The sequence below is a fragment of the Hordeum vulgare genome, chromosome 6H (genome assembly GCF_904849725.1).
Source record: "Hordeum vulgare subsp. vulgare chromosome 6H, MorexV3_pseudomolecules_assembly, whole genome shotgun sequence".
Lineage (NCBI taxonomy): Eukaryota > Viridiplantae > Streptophyta > Magnoliopsida > Poales > Poaceae > Hordeum > Hordeum vulgare.
This window is the reverse complement of record NC_058523.1, coordinates 9,458,748-9,475,632: the sequence shown is the minus strand read 5'-3', so window position 1 is coordinate 9,475,632 and position 16,885 is coordinate 9,458,748. Positions and strand designations below refer to the sequence as shown.

At 48.2% G+C, this 16,885-nt stretch overlaps 2 protein-coding genes across 2 annotated transcripts; both read left to right on the top strand.

The window, feature by feature from the left end:
• The first annotated feature begins 1,604 nt into the window (after positions 1 to 1,604).
• On the top strand, positions 1,605 to 4,529 carry LOC123401241 (sucrose:sucrose 1-fructosyltransferase-like). Its single transcript, XM_045094991.1, has 3 exons — positions 1,605 to 2,137; positions 2,266 to 3,149; positions 3,727 to 4,529. The coding sequence occupies exons 1-3, from the start codon at positions 1,681 to 1,683 to the stop codon at positions 4,423 to 4,425; spliced, it is 2,040 nt and encodes a 679-aa protein (XP_044950926.1). The 5' UTR covers positions 1,605 to 1,680; the 3' UTR covers positions 4,426 to 4,529.
• Positions 4,530 to 13,561: 9,032 nt separating this feature from the next.
• On the top strand, positions 13,562 to 16,632 carry LOC123401240 (sucrose:sucrose 1-fructosyltransferase-like). Its single transcript, XM_045094990.1, has 3 exons — positions 13,562 to 14,116; positions 14,217 to 15,100; positions 15,835 to 16,632. The coding sequence occupies exons 1-3, from the start codon at positions 13,714 to 13,716 to the stop codon at positions 16,528 to 16,530; spliced, it is 1,983 nt and encodes a 660-aa protein (XP_044950925.1). The 5' UTR covers positions 13,562 to 13,713; the 3' UTR covers positions 16,531 to 16,632.
• Positions 16,633 to 16,885: the final 253 nt, after the last annotated feature.

The following is a 16,885-nucleotide window of genomic DNA, read 5'->3' as shown; positions in this document are numbered from 1 at the left end:
AGTCACTTTTTATATTTTTCAACTTATAAGTTGGTGATTTATTTGGAACCAAACAGGGCCTTAGCTTGGATAGGACAGTGACAAGATAACCAAATACCTCTCGTCTGATCCTACCCTCTTCATATTGTTATTGATCATCAATTCATCACCCACCCAATGTTGTTGGTTTTCTTCCCGTTATGTGGTCACAAAATGATTTCCTAGTCGGCATGTTAAGACGTTCCATCTCAGCAGTGCAGGTGCGGACACGTAGTTGCCCACTGGGCGCAGACGAGGACAGGGGCCAGATTGATTGCTGACACGTGGAGTCATCCACAGCCAGAAGCATGCAGCTAGGTTCCATTCAAAGCAGAGAAAATTGGAAGAAAAGCTTTGAACGAGCAAAGGTCTCCATCCTAATTTCAACAGATCTCTGTATTATTGTGCTAGCATGAGATGATGTTGTGGATGACTTATATGTGGAGCTGAAGCTACTACTAACTGGTCGGTCTCTCCTGAACTTGTTGCCTGCTCAACTGGCTGCTGACTAGAATGTATCCCTGACGAGGGTGACTCAGCACGGCGTGGATGTCATGTGACGTGCAGCAGGGATCGAATGATCAAAATCGAACATAACCCTTTTGGTTCAAATTCATGCCGGTGTCCGTGCGCGTCCCTCCAACACCTTCTACGCCGAGATCCGCTCCGGCGACATGCGCCTCGGCCTCGACACATTTCCGATGAGGCTGCCCGCGCGTACGACACGACAGCGTTGCGCCTCAACCGGCCTCGTAAGGACAAAAAAAATCCGAGGTGATGACGCGGGAATGGACGCAGCGGCTGACGCCTTCCCCACGGGTTGTCACCGAAGAGGACCGTCGCCAGAACCGAAGGCGGGAGCGCTGCCTCGGCATCTCTAAGATAGACGAACATGCCATGGCGGCATAACGCCAACGGTTCCTGCAGGACGTCCTCGACGAGCGCGCATTCTTCGAGCAAAGAAGGACAGAAAGGAGGGCGGTGCTACCTGCCTATCGTAAGGACAGGCGTACGCGGAAGCAACCCACACTCTTCAATATGGAGCTTAAGGGAGCGTCGAGTTGGGACTCGAACGATGAACGGTGGGCTGACGGCTTCATCACGACGGAGGAGTCGAACACCAGCGCGCCGAAGGAAGGCAACGAGGAGTAGTTTCTTATCTTTTTTATTATGTACGTTTTTATCTACGATGAACTATCGATGAAGGAGTAGATTCTTATCTTTTTTATTACGTATTTTTTTTCGTAGAATGTACATTGTGCCCTATAAATCTTAGCGCTTTTGGTGGAGTGACGAGTGTGATTTTTTTTCAGCATCTGGTGAAGCCAGTGCTCTGTGACGCATAAAAGAATGTTATTCCTACCCTACAAATTGTTTTTAAATGCGGGACGGTTAGGTGGCTGTTGAAAATGCTCTGAGTGAATGAGTCCGACAACGCATAATCCGAGCTGGATAACATGCATGGCTTGGACGTATGATGATTAGTGCTGACACCCTGGGCCCACGGCGGCCAATGGCGACACGCCAGGTGGCCGTTAACGGATGGCATGTAGGCTATAAAAGACAGGTGGAACTCCTCGGCAAACACGCACAGATTCTTGCTAATCGAGAAATCACTTCCACTCTAATCCATCTCCCCTACGTTTCTGATCGATTTCTTCCATGTCAATGGAGACGAGAGACGGCAGCTCGACGACCCCGGCACTGCTGCCGTGCTCCTACTCCCCGCTGCCGGACGACGCCGAGGCCGCCGTGGTGCGCCACGCCCGCCGGAGTGCCGGCCCGTTGTGCGCCGCGCTGCTGGCGGCGTCGGCAGCCGTGCTCCTCGTGGTCACCGCGCTCGCCGGCGTCAGGTTCGCTGGCCAGCTGCCACTGCCAGCCACAGGCGTCGCCATGTCCGGCCACACGACTACGGCGGACGACACGGTCACGATGAGAAGCAGCAGCAGGGGCCCTGAGTCCGGCGTCTCGGAGAAGGCGTCCGGCGCCGCAGCGCACGGCGGCATGTTTGGTGCCGACGCCGGCGGCAACGCGTTCCCGTGGAGCAACGCCATGCTCCAGTGGCAGCGCACCGGCTTCCACTTCCAGCCCGAGAAGAATTGGATGAACGATCCCAACGGTACGTGTTAACGCCATGCTCGAGTGGCATGTTGTTGCAGTGATCTCTTCTCTTTGAGACGATTCCACGATGAAACCATGTCGATTTCGTTGCAAAATTTCCTTGCTAATAGAGAAATGCAAATGCAGGTCCCGTGTACTACAAGGGATGGTACCACCTCTTTTACCAGTACAACCCGGACGGTGCCATCTGGGGCAACAAGATCGCCTGGGGCCACGCCGCCTCCCGCGACCTTCTCCGGTGGCGCCACCTCCCCGTCGCAATGTCCCCTGACCAATGGTACGACATCAATGGCGTCTGGTCGGGATCTGCCACTGTCCTCCCCGACGGCCGCATCGTCATGCTCTACACCGGCTCCACAAACGCGTCGGTCCAGGTCCAGTGTCTGGCCTTTCCGACCGACCCCTCCGACCCTTTGCTCGTCAACTGGACCAAGTATGAGAACAACCCGGTGATGTATCCGCCACCAGGAGTTGGGGAGAAGGACTTCAGGGACCCAACCACTGCGTGGTTTGACGGCTCCGACGACATGTGGAGGCTCGTCATTGGCTCCAAGGATGACCGTCATGCCGGCATGGTGATGACTTACAAGACCAAGGATTTCATGGACTATGAGCTTGTCCCTGGGTTGCTTCATCGCGTGCCGGGGACAGGTATGTGGGAGTGCATCGACTTGTACCCTGTCGGCGGCGCGAGGGGCATCGACATGACGGAGGCCGTGGCTGCGGCGTCCAACAATGGTGGCGGCGATGTTTTGCACGTGATGAAGGAGAGCTCGGACGATGACCGGCACGACTACTATGCGTTGGGAAGGTACGATGCGGTGAAGAACACATGGACGCCATTGGACACTGACGCCGATGTCGGCATTGGGCTGAGGTATGACTGGGGAAAGTTCTACGCATCCAAGACGTTCTATGACCCGGCAAAGAAGCGACGCGTGTTGTGGGGCTGGATCGGCGAGACAGACTCGGAGCGCGCGGACGTAGCCAAGGGATGGGCCTCCCTCCAGGTACCTGACATTTTCATCATCTTCTTCTTGCACAAGATGGCAAAGTCAGTTGATTGAGTAACCTCCATGAACTGATTCTTAATACAATTTGTTTCGTTGGTGATTTGCATCATTAGTAGGGTTGCATGCACTTTTTGTCGGGTTCCACACACAGACACATCGGCATGGCACAGTCAGGGTGTGGGCCATGGTCATACATGCAAATAATGGCAGCAACTTTTTTTTGAACAAAACAGCAGCCACTTTAGATGAATCAATGCATACATAGATAACAGCTATCGTTGCAGCTCAAGTTAGTTGCGTGCCCATGACTCATGACCCATATGGCATAGTGGCGTTCAACATTAACAATCTGGTACAGCTACCAAACTCTGAATTCGTATAAACAATTTCTGCTGCTAGTACCAACCAAACAGGGATTAGACAAGAAAAAGGAATGTAAATATTGGCAATGATTGCTGCTAATCAATACACTATTTCTTTGCTCTCACAACGATTGGTGCCAACTACCAATAAGATACTTTGTTGAGTAATTAATTAGTGTAAATTGCTCATTGTTTCGTTGTTATTGTTGCAGTCGACCCCTCGGACGGTGGTGCTAGATAACAAGACAGGGAGCAACCTCCTGCAGTGGCCGGTGGAGGAGGTGGAGACGCTCCGGACCAACTCCACCGACCTCGGCCGGGTCACCATCGACCACGGCTTCGTAATCCCTCTCAGCCTTCACCGCGCCACACAACTTGACATCGAAGCCTCATTCCGTCTTGACCCGCTCGACGTCGCCGCTGCCAAGGAAGCGGATGTCGGCTACAACTGCAGCACCAGCGGCGGCGCGACTGGACGGGGCACGCTCGGTCCCTTCGGCCTCCTCGTGGTGGCTGATGCCAGGCACCACGGTGGTGAAATGGAGCGGACCGCTGTCTACTTCTACGTCGCGAGAGGCCTCGATGGAGGCTTGCACACACACTTCTGCCATGACGAGACGCGCTCATCTCATGCCAACGATATTGTTAAGAGGGTCGTAGGCAATATTGTTCCCGTGCTCAATGGCGAGATGTTTTCGGTGAGGGTGCTAGTGGATCATTCAATCGTTGAGAGCTTTGCAATGGGCGGGAGGTTGACCGCGACGTCACGTGTGTACCCGACTGAGGCCATCTACGCCAACGCTGGGGTATACCTCTTCAACAACGCCACCGGCGCCCGGGTCACCACCACGAGCCTCGTCATCCACGAGATGGACTCCTCCTACAACCAGGCCTACACTGCCTCACTGTAAAAACAAAATGGAAATTTTATTTTTGTTTACAAAAAAATGTGATAGATAGCTCTTTGTACTTATTTTTTTGACCAAGGAAGGTGTCTCTCGTTTCCTCGTTGCAACTTTTCTGCGTTATCTAATCGATCTTCACCAAGGTTTTTATTTCCTAGTATCAATTTTCAACCAATGGCCACCTGGAACACCGGTTCCCGAGAAATATACCAGATACATACTTTCTTGGGGTGGGTAGGAAAAACTGTTAACCGGTCAGTTACCAAAATTATCAACCGAGAATAGAGACCTTGATCTCGATTCACCTCAAGGACTCACATGCGTATTGTCTTATATTTCTAACATCAATGAAAACATTCACTAATTCTAATTTTGAGTGCTCATATTTTGCCGGTAGTAGTTATGTCATATGGTTGTATGCATCATATTGATGCAGAGGCCAGGGTTCAACCTCCTTTGCGAAAAAAGCTATGACATGGTTGTGTTTGTCCTGTACTTGTAATAACAATGGTGTGGGCTTGTGGTCAACACTGTTCGGAATTCCGCTGGTGGATTTTATTTTGTCTCAACTCCAGCTCCCTACTGAATTATTGCTGCTCCATGTGATCTTGTTGCTTCATGCGACGATACTCTCGTTTCCAAAGAAAAAAGACGATCAATCAGTACATGATTGCTTTTGCTTGCGAGCTAGCTTGCACTCGGGGATTCAAATAGTGCATGCATCATCGGTGTTTCGGTCGGTGAAGAAATTATCACAGACATACACACCTTGTGCATACCCAAATGGGAATGATTGGGTAAACAAACAAACGGGAATTATTGTGTAAACAAATGGGAATTATTGGAGGTAATACGGTCTACGTACACTCATGGACAAGGGTCAGTGATGCCAGGCCCAATCCCAGGGATCTGTGCATTTTATTAGATGGATAGAGAAAGGAAGATTGGAGTGGAAGATTTGAGCTGGCAATGGCATGTGGACTGCAAATCAGTGAGAGCGTGAGGTTACCAAGGATGCTCATGATAATAAGATTCTGGATCTTCTCCACCACTCACCTGACGGCTGGAATTATTGGCCACCAGCAGCGTGGATCTAGTATCCGCCTACTCCATGGGTGCTGTCATGGATACCTGTTCTTGCCTTATGCATGCATGTTGGTTGGTGTGCTTGGTGTTTTAGAAAGGAAAAATAAAGTAGCACCCCAACCGGCTTAGTCAGAATTTCATGTAGTTTGCACAACTTCACCGTGTTCTCTTCATGAAACTACATGAAAGTTTGCATATGAAGCTAGTTGTTCATATGCAAACCTTTGTAGCGTCTACTACATGCTAGTTTATCGGAAGTCTGTATTTCGTGAAACCCAATTAATCAGCAAAGAAAAGAAAAAAAGACACATGATCACAACCGGTTTGTGTGGTTCCTGCCTTGCTATTGTTGTCCACAAACAAAACTGAATCATTGCCACGTCGAACAATGCATTATTGCACATGCATTAGTTGCTTCCAAGTTTGCTCCAAAGAGGTTATAATCGACAAAGACAAATAGACACAACCTGAGAGTCAACAAGGTAACAACACACACACACACCCATGTGTGCATGCCAAGCGGATGCATGGTTCATTCTTAACCTTGTTGAGTTATCCACACTACATACATATTGATCCACACGTCTATACGTGTTGATATGTGGCGGGTAAGTGGGCAACATCACACAAAAACGAGCATAGGTGGTGTAAAAAAAACTATAAGCTGGCTGCCAAGCAGTAGAGTTTGCCATGTCAACTAGTATTATGACTGACTGCAATAATATGTTGCCATTTGTCACACGTCGCCTTGTCGGCGTTGAGCTCCAAGCATCGAGGTTACAACGCCCATGTGCGTTCATTTCTATGGCCAACTTTCATCGCATTGGTAGATAACTACGGCCGGTAGCCTCTTCACATGACTTCCTAATCATTGGTAGATATATCAACTATAGCCACTTGTTATGTTGCGCGAGCACGCAACGTTTGTGTGCCCACCGCCAAAAGAGAAATGACATCTCACATGGCATGGATCTTATAGAGCGACACGTGGAGAGAGCCACGTCTAGAAGTTTGGATTTCATGGATGGGCCGGGTTTGAGAATTTGCATGACTAAAAATAGAGTCTGGTCAAGATTCATTGTCCCTACCTCTGGATGCATTATTGTACCTGCGTGATGCCGATGAATCTTCTTGAAACCATAGGACAATGACACTCCCTCAGACACACACACACACACACACACACACGCAGGATGCACCCCTCTTTGTGTGTCGTGTGGGCTCCCGGCCTCTCTTCCCATATCCATTATTCATAGTTGTTGAATATCTTTTGACTGTGATGTTGATCTTCTTGTTAGTTGTTAGTCCTTGATGGATGACAAGCTAGCAGCTAGCTGCCATCAATGGTTGCCACCTGTTACACCCTGCCCTGTCACATGGTTAGTAAGAGTTAAAAAGGAATTGCTGATGTGGTAGCACCCACCAGCCAACAGAACACTAATCGATCGAGCTGAAACTTGGAGAGGTCCGCTGCCACGAGCGTAGTTTGATTCTATCTAAAGAAATTTAGATGATTGATCTCGTAATTTTCTTGCAGGGAATCTCTTGATTAGCATTAGCTTAGCTACTACTCACTCTGTAAACAAATACTATGAGACATTTGAGGCTGGCTAGCGACACGTAAACCTGTATTATTGTACTGGCAATGATGTCGAATCTGCAATTACTTGTTTCTCGTTCGGTTGGTTCCACGGAGAGCAAGACCCTTGAAGCTTAATTGGCGTAGCCAGCTCCCTTGGGTACGTACTATAGCTCCAAATTTCTCTTATCCATGACGGATTGGCCATTTGATCATCCACCCATCCATTCATGTTTGTTTTCTTGTGATTATGTGGAGCTGAAGCACTCTAGAGGACCACTACTACCTACTGTACCCTAGAAAGAAAATGTTGCTTGGCCTGGATAGCTAGCTGCTGCTGATTGGCTCCGGTAGTTACGTCCAGATGGATGCATCTCTGTACAGCTCCCACCGCTAATGTCGAGCTGTGCATGTGGCGTCCGAGCGGTGTGTCTGCATGCGTGGCAAAGTGTACGAGAGGCCATGAATTGTCGCCCAAGGGGACATGAGTAAGTGAGGAGGGTGTCCGGTACAAATCCACATCGAACTAGCTGTGACCCAAACGGTACCTGCCAGTGCCACCACCACCAGCCATTGCTAGCTTAACCAGGCCACACATCTATACATTCCTGATCAATTTTGTGTGGTTTGGTTTGGTGATGCAGATAATAAGAAATGTCATAGGAGAGTAAGGTAGGTGGGTGCCCATGCTGGTGGTACAAGAGGGTCCGACAAAAACACCATCGGTTTCGGTTTGCTGCATTATTTGTGGGGCCTATTCATTCCATGGAATCTACATCCTCATTTTTTGTTTGTCAAAAATTGTATTTCCATGTTGTAGCCATATAGTTGCCACGAATCTGGGTCGTCCGGGTCGAGGAACGAGGAACGGGGTCGTGGGTCGCCACCCTTCCGGTATTAGATGCAACGCGGGGTATACATCTTCGAAACATTATTTTGGCACGTGGATTGCATTACTGATAATTTTGGGTCGATTACCTGGTACGGTAAAATGACATGGATTGAAATGTTTTGTTGTTTTTCTCTAAAATATTAAGATTTCCTTGTGATTCTTTCCTAATACCACGCAGAGGGAAAACCCGCGATGGAAATGATTTTGCATCTATGACAACCCACTATGACGACAAATCTTCTCATTTCGTATTACTTTTCCCCCATGAAGCATTAGTCCCCAAACCTCCTCACTTAGAAACCATTACAAGGTAACAACCACACCCCCCCCCCCCCCCCCCCCAATGTGTGCATGCAAACTGTATGTATGGCTTGTTCTTAACCTCCTCGAGTTATCTTTCTGATTGCACACCACATACATATTGATTCACACGTCTAACATGTTGATATGTGGCGAGTAAGTGGGCAACATCACACAAGGAGCATAGGTGGGGTAAAAATACTAAGCTGGCTGCCAAGCAGTAGAGTTTGCCAGGTCAACTTTTCTAGTGTGGATAGCTTGAATGTTGATGAAGGTTCCATGGTGGTGACTTGGGATTATGACTGTCTGCAATAATATGTTGCCACTTGTCACGTGTCGCCTTGTCACCTGTTATGTTGCGCGAGCACGTAATATTGGTGTGTCCACCACAAAAAGAGAAATGACATCTCACATGGCATGGACCTTATAGAGCGACACGTGGAGAGAGCCATGACCAGAAGTTTGGATTCCATGGATGGGCCGGCTTTGAGAATTTGCATGACTAAAATAGAGTCTGATCAAGATTCATTGTCCCTACCTCTGCATGCATTATTGTACCTGCGTGATGCCGATGAATCTTTATGAAACCATAGAGGACAATGACACAACCTCACACACATATGCAGGATGCACCCCTCTTTGTGTGTCGTGTGGGGCCCTGGCCTTTCTTCCTATATCCATTATTGTTAGTTATTGGTTTTTTTTGTATTGTGATGTTGATTTTGTTGTTGGTGTTAGCATTTTATGCATGACAAGCTTGCAAGTTACTACAATGACTAGCTAGCTAGCTGCCATCAATTATGGCCACCCTTTACATCCTGCCTCGTCACATGGTTAGTAAGAGTTAAAAAGGGATGGCTGACGTGGTTGGAACCTCCAGACAACAAAATTAATGGATTGAGGTGAACCTTGGTGAGGTCCGCAGGCACGAGCGTAGTTTGATTCTATCGTAAGAAATTTAGATGATTGATCTCTTGAGTAGCATAAGCATTATCTATATTACACCCGTTCTGGTTTAGTTGCCCCCTTTGTATTTTGTCATAAATTTTGATCTTAAATTTAATTAATAAAATATTAGTATATGTCATAAAAATTATATCATTGGATTCGTATTTAAACATAGCTTTTAATGATATTATTTTTGTGGCATGCATTAACATTTTGTTTGTTAATTTAAGGTCAAAATTAGGCAAATAATACATACAGTGCAAATGGAACTACATAGAGTGCAAATGGATCTACATTTTGTTGGTTAACCAGGACGAATATAGTAACAACTAGGATGGGTTCCGTTCGACACGTGGACCTACATTATTGTACTAGCAATGATGTTGAATCTGCAACCAGTAATTCCCGGCGGAAGGAATACATGTTTCTCGTTTGGTTGGTTCCAGGGAGAGCAAGACCCTTGAAGTTTAATTGGCGTAGCTAGAACAGTGTCCACCCAAAGCCAGCTCCCTTGGGTACTATAGCTCCAAATTTCTCTTATCCATGACGGATTGGCCATTTGATCATCCACCCATTCATGCTTGTTTTCTTGTGATTATGAGGAGCTGAAGCACTCTAGAGGACCACTACTACCTACTGTACCCCACAAAGAAATTGTTGCTTGGCCTGGTTAGCTAGCTGCTGCTGATTGGCTCCGGTAGGTACGTCCAGATGGATGCATCTCTGTACAGCTCCCACCACCAATGGTGAGTCAGCACCTTGCTGATTGTCACCGGAGTACTACCCCGGCATGCACTCCATGCGAGCGGTGCATGTGGCATCCGAGCGGTATGTGTGCATGCGTGGCAAAGTGTAGGAGAGGCCATGAATTGTCGCCCAAGGGGACAGGAGTAAGTGAGGAGGGTGTCCGGTACAAATCCACATCGAACTAGTTGTGACCCAAACGGTACCTACCAGTGCCACCACCACCAGCCATTGCTAGCTTAACCAGGCCACACACCTATACATTCCTGATCCATTTTGTGTGGGGTTGGTTTGCTGATGCAGATAATAAGAAAGGTCATAGGAGAGTAAGGTAGGTGGGTCCGACAAAAACACCATCGGTTTCGGTTTGCTGCATTATTTGTGGGGCCTGCTTTTTGGTTCCATGGAATCTGCTTTCTCATGTATTTTGTTTGTAAAAAATTTTATTTCCATGTTTTAGCCATGATTGTCAGGGAATGTGGGTCGCTCGGGTTGTGGAACGAGGAACGGGGTTGTGGCTCGCCACCCTTCCTGGAGGAGGTGCGGCGTGGGGTATACATCTTCGGGACTTTATTTTGGAACGTGGATCGTGTTCCCGATAGTTTTTGGTCGATTACCCGGTACAATTAGCATGTGATTCTATCCTAATACCGTGTAGAGGGAAAAACCGTGACGGAAATTTCACATGCATCACAACCCTGTGCGATGCCACTATGACCTCAAATCTTTTGATTTCCTAGTACTTGTCCCCACGAAGCATTAGTCCTCAAACCTCTTCACCCTCAAACCTTTCCACCAAAAGGTACTACCTCCGTTCTAAAATAAGTGTCATAAGCTTAGTACAACTTTGCACTAGAGGTAGTACAAAGTTAAGACAGTTATTTTAAGACAGAGGGAGTAGTTTCTAATCTCCAACATGGTGTTGCGTTGGAGCCCATGGTACGAGGAACACTGCTGGGTCGCTGTTCATCTGCCTCCTCCAGACCTTCTGGCCGGCGTACTCGGTCTTGGCAGTGCTGCGAGAGTCATGTGGCAGCTTGTTTTTTTTTAGGGAAACGTGTGTGGCAGCTTGTTGAGCAGACGACATACATGCACACTCCGAAATCATGACGACAATCGCCTGGTAAAGCTCCATAACTCATGCCATAGGTGTTCTTGTAAGCATTTCTTTGTGGACATAGAATCATCCCATTGATTTCGGTTCACGATCCATCCAATGACCCCGTCCGATCCTGTGTCTTTCCCGACCCTCGATCTGCGTGGATCGACCCTGGATTAGGAAACCCATTATCGTACCACGAACCCGTCTACCGTGGATTAGGAAACCCACTATCGTACCTGCGAATGAATCTTGTGTACATGTTACTAGTAACTGTCATCGATCCCACACCATTTCTTCTTGCCGTCTTGGATCATCCATGATCCAATGCATATTGTTAGGCCTTGTCAGCATCATTTCAAACGTTCTACAACGTCAAGCTTGCGTCTCTGCAGTGCAAAGTTCCATGAACAATGCTCCACGGACGGGTTGTTGTACGTTGTCGATTGATGGAGTGACAATATGTGGCACCTGCCAGATGGAGTCCTACCACGTGGCGTGATCCACAACCACAACCAGGAGTAGCTAGTTTCCATCCAGCTCAGAGAACATTGGAAGAAAAGCTTTAACTGGCACCGCATCCATGGAGCAAACGTTTCTATCCTAATTCCAATAGACGTCTGCATTATTGGGTATTATGGTACTAGTGCAATGATGTGGATGCTGGATCTACAAGAGCTTCTTGGTTGATTGGTTCTGTGGAAAAGGCTGTCCTCTCCTCTATCCATTACTATTACTAGTACTCCTATTACAATCACCAAAAATAATAACTACCCTTGTTGTCTAGTTTCTTCTGACTGACTAGTAATATGTGTGGAGCCTGATTGCTACTTATTGGTAGTTAGCATTATGCATCAACAGCAGGAGTGCAGGACCAGAACTTGTTTCTTGCTTAACTAGCTGCTGAGTGGCTCTGGTGCAGCGTCTAGAATCTCTTGCCGACAATGGTGAGTCAGCACCTCGTGGATCCTCATATGAGTATGCTGGTACTCCATGCACTTGGCATTGCTTAACTACACGTTCATGGATCCTCCCCCCACCATCTTCTAGTGTTCGTTGATGGTTTAGTGTAACTCACGGGAGAAGTAGATTACAGTTAGCTGGCTGTACCCATCTGTTTCTGTTTGCCAAATTCATTCTCAACGGAATTAATCTATGGCTTCTGGGTTTCAGTTCGCCGAATTGGTACCGGGATATATTGTTTTAGGCATACCCACTGTACACATATGCTCTCATATGTACACTGATGAACCAATGGGTGATACAACAAGGACATGAACACGGCGGAGCCGCTGGTGGAGAATCTACTCCTTTCGATCCATATTAATTATTATTGGTTTAGTATACAACTTTACACTAAATCGTTGACAGTTAATATAGACTGGAAGGAGTAAATGTTTTTCCAGAGTTGGTAGTGGAGAAACTAATTTAGTAAGTAGTTTTGAGTTGTTACTTTAGCCTACAAAATCGTCTTATAGTTTGAGACGGAGGTAGTAGCTGCTTGTTCACTCGGCAAAATTGCACTATTTCCATTTCAAGAAAAAAAATCACCACCTAAAGAACCGCCACCTCTCGCCGTTGACGGCATCTCCGGTGTCATGTCCACGCCCATTACCTAGCTCCGCTATGTCTATCGCCGCCTTGCGAGCCTCCTCATGTCATCGCCATCCCATGAGTCCCCCAATGGTTAAATTTCAGAGATGGGTTAGATGCACCCTCCTCGTGCACATGTCTTTTTTCATGGAGCAACCAACATGAGAGCTCTGCCTTTTCGAAGAGAAATGGCCAAGGATTGGCGGAGAACTGGTTTATGGATGATTTCTTGACAACTACTCCCTCCTTTCGAAATTATTTGTCACACAAATGAATAAAAATGAATGTATCCATAACTAAAATACATCTAGATATATTCATTTCTATGATAAATATTTCCAAACAAAGGGAGTACTAAAAGTGCTCTAACCGGCCGAAAACCGGTTTATAGATGCTCTAACAATGTTAGCGAACATGAAGGGAAGAGCTTAAGCCGACATTGCAGCGGCCAGCCAATCCAACTGGTTTTCGGCTATTCCCTTCTTCTCAGTTTACGGGGCATGCATGTAGTTTTACGCTGACAATTTAACTAGCTAAATATGCATCATATGAAAAACATATAATGTTCAGAAACTACGTCTGCTTAAAAATCTAATGGTATAATTTGTAGACATATAATGCACATGTCTTTGTAAACTGAAATGGAGGGAGTAACAGAGCAAGCGTGTCTTGCGCTAAATAACAATTATTAGCCCAACCGGATCATGCATGGAAGAACCCCGATCATGTACAGAATCATGAGATCCAGCGGGGTACTAGTATTATTAGTTTGTTTCTCGGAACAATGAGTAATCATGATCGAGCTGGATAACATGGCCTCCATGGACACTCCGCGCCGGCCAATGGGGCGGAGCCAGGTAGGCCGTTAACGAGCGGCATGGAGACTATAAATGTCGTCAGACGCACAGGCACACACCAATACAATAGCTTCATCTCTTGTGGAGAAGATTAGCAGAGGTGATAATTTGATCAGTCCCACCGATAATTCCTCTCCCTTCTCTGGTCTCCGTCGAGATCGAGGGCGTCCTTCTTCTCCTCCGACGATCTCTTTCCATGCCAACGATGGACACCACAGACCGCGGCTCCTACGCGCAGCTGCCGGACGATGCCGAGGCCGGGACCGCGCACCGGCGCAGGACCGGGCCTCTCTGTGCCGCGATTCTCCTTACTTCGGCCGCGCTGCTGCTCGCTGTGGCCGCGCTCGCCGGCCAGCTGCCCGTAGCCGGCGTCATCATGTCCGGCCAGCCAACGACAGTAGACGTGGCGCCGACGACGAGCACCAGCAGCCGGGGCCCGGAGTACGGCGTCTCGGAGAAGACGTCCGGCGCCGGCGCCCACGGTGGCATGCTGGGCGCGGACGCCGGCAACGCGTTCCCGTGGAGCAATGCCATGCTCCAGTGGCAGCGCACGGGGTTCCACTTCCAGCCCGAGAAGAACTGGATGAACGACCCCAACGGTAAGCAACATTTCCTCCATCCTCCACCATTACTACATTAAGGGGGTGGTTATTGATGTAAAACTCATTTGTTTGATCTTGATGCAAAATGCAAATGCAGGTCCGGTTTACTACAAGGGGTGGTACCACCTCTTCTACCAGTACAACCCCGACGGCGCCATTTGGGGCAACAAGATAGCGTGGGGCCATGCCGCCTCCCGCGACCTCCTCCGATGGCGCCACCTCCCCGTCGCCATGTCACCGGACCAGTGGTACGACATCAACGGCGTTTGGTCGGGCTCCGCTACCGTCCTTCCCGACGGCCGCATCGTCATGCTCTACACCGGCTCCACCAACGCCTCCGTCCAGGTCCAATGCCTCGCCTTCCCCACTGATCCCTCAGACCCGTTGCTAATCAACTGGACCAAGTATGAGAACAACCCAGTGATGTACCCGCCACCGGGTGTCGGAGAGAAGGACTTTAGGGACCCGACCACTGCATGGTTTGACGGCTCCGATGACACGTGGCGGCTCGTCATCGGCTCCAAGGATGACCGCCATGCCGGCATGGTCATGACCTACAAGACCAAGGATTTCATCGACTACGAGCTTGTCCCGGGATTGCTTCACCGGGTGCCGGGGACAGGGATGTGGGAGTGCATCGACCTGTACCCGGTCGGAGGCGTGAGAGGCATCGACATGACAGAGGCGGTGGCGGCAGCCTCCGCCAATGGCGGTGACGATGTGTTGCACGTGATGAAGGAGAGCTCTGACGATGACCGACACGACTACTATGCGTTGGGGAGGTATGACGCGGCAAAGAACACATGGACACCGCTGGATGTCGACGCCGATCTCGGCATCGGGTTGAGGTACGACTGGGGGAAGTTCTACGCATCCAAGACCTTCTATGATCCGGCAAAGAAGAGGCGTGTGTTATGGGGGTGGGTCGGCGAGACTGACTCCGAGCGCGCCGACGTCGCCAAGGGATGGGCCTCGCTTCAGGTACTTAACTTCTTCATCATATTCGTGTACAACATGTCAAAGTCAATTGATTGATTAACCTGCATTTAGTTGATTCTTAAGAAAATGTTGCTTTGTGAGTTACTTAATTTGCTTGTCTGGGAGCTTGTATGCTTCCTTTGCTGGCAACGGCCGGTGGGCCATGGTCAATGAGTGCAAACAACAATAGCAACCACATGGGATGAATCATGGATAGATAGCAGCTACATCAATGTTGCTGTCATCCCGTTGTCAAGTGTCTCCTAGCTTCCTTTAGCCTAGTTCAAGTTAGTTGCGGATACCTTCAACCTAGTGGCATGCCAAGAATGGTAATCTGGTCCAAGAACCTGCCTATAACTGGACAATAACAAGTATAAAAAAATTCTGTTAGCATGAACCAAACTGGGATGAGATAAGAAAAGGGTGTGTCCTACAAACTCTGCTTACCCAAGAATCAATCGTGTGGTAGCATGTGATCTAGTGGCAGGCAAAAGTTGTTAACTTTTTTTTTTAAATGAAAAGTTGTTAACTTGGTAGTACCAACAAACCAAAAACTAAATATTTTTTGTTAGAACCAACCAAACTGGGATTAGACAAGGAAAAGGGCTGTCTTGTCTGCTTACCCCATAGTTAGGTACACTATTTATTTGCTATCAATGATTGATACCTAGGATTCTTTGCTGAATAATCAATTATTGTCAATGGGTAATTAATGTTTTATTTTGTGATTGTTGCAGTCGACCCCTCGCACGGTGGTGCTGGACACTAAGACAGGAAGCAACCTCCTTCAGTGGCCGGTGGACGAGGTGGAGACGCTCCGGACCAACTCCACTGACCTTGGCGGCGTCACCATTGACCGCGGCTCCGTCTTTGCACTCAACCTTCATCGAGCCACCCAGCTAGACATCGAGGCCTCCTTCCGCATTGACCAGCTAGACATCGCCGCCTCCAACGAGGCCGATGTCGGCTACAATTGCAGCACCAGCGGTGGCGCCACAGGGCGGGGCATGCTCGGCCCATTTGGCCTCCTTGTGCTTGCCGATGCCAGGCGCCATGGAGGTGACGCGGAGCGCACCGCCGTCTACTTCTATGTCGCCAGGGGCCTTGACGGTGGCTTGCATACACACTTCTGCCACGATGAGACGCGCTCATCTCATGCCAACGACATTGTCAAGAGGGTTGTAGGCAATACCGTGCCGGTGCTTGATGGCGAAGAGCTGTCAGTGAGGGTGCTGGTGGATCATTCGATCGTTGAGAGCTTTGCGATGGGTGGTAGGTTGACCGCAACATCACGAGTGTACCCGACGGAGGCCATCTACGCCAACGCTGGGGTGTACCTCTTCAACAATGCCACTGGAATTCGGGTCACCACCACTAGACTCGTGGTCCACGAGATGGATTCTTCCTACAACCAAGCCTACATGGCACTGTAAAAACAAAATGGGATAACGTATTTTTGTTCAGAAAAAAAGGTGATAGATAGCACATTGTACGCATGTTTTTACACAAAGGAAGTTCTCTCATTTTTGTTGCTTCGTTTCTGTGTTATCTGATAGGTCCCGACTTACCTTGATGATGCATAATGATATACTTCCTCTGTCTCAAAATTCTTGCCTTAGTTTTTTTTAGAAATGGATGCATTTAGATACTAAAACGTGAGTAGATACAACCATATCTAGACAAATTCAAGACAAAAATTTTAGAACGGAGGAAGTACATGTTACATACTCACATTTCTGACACTATATCCAAGAAAACTAATTTTAGAGTACGACTAGTTGTTTTATT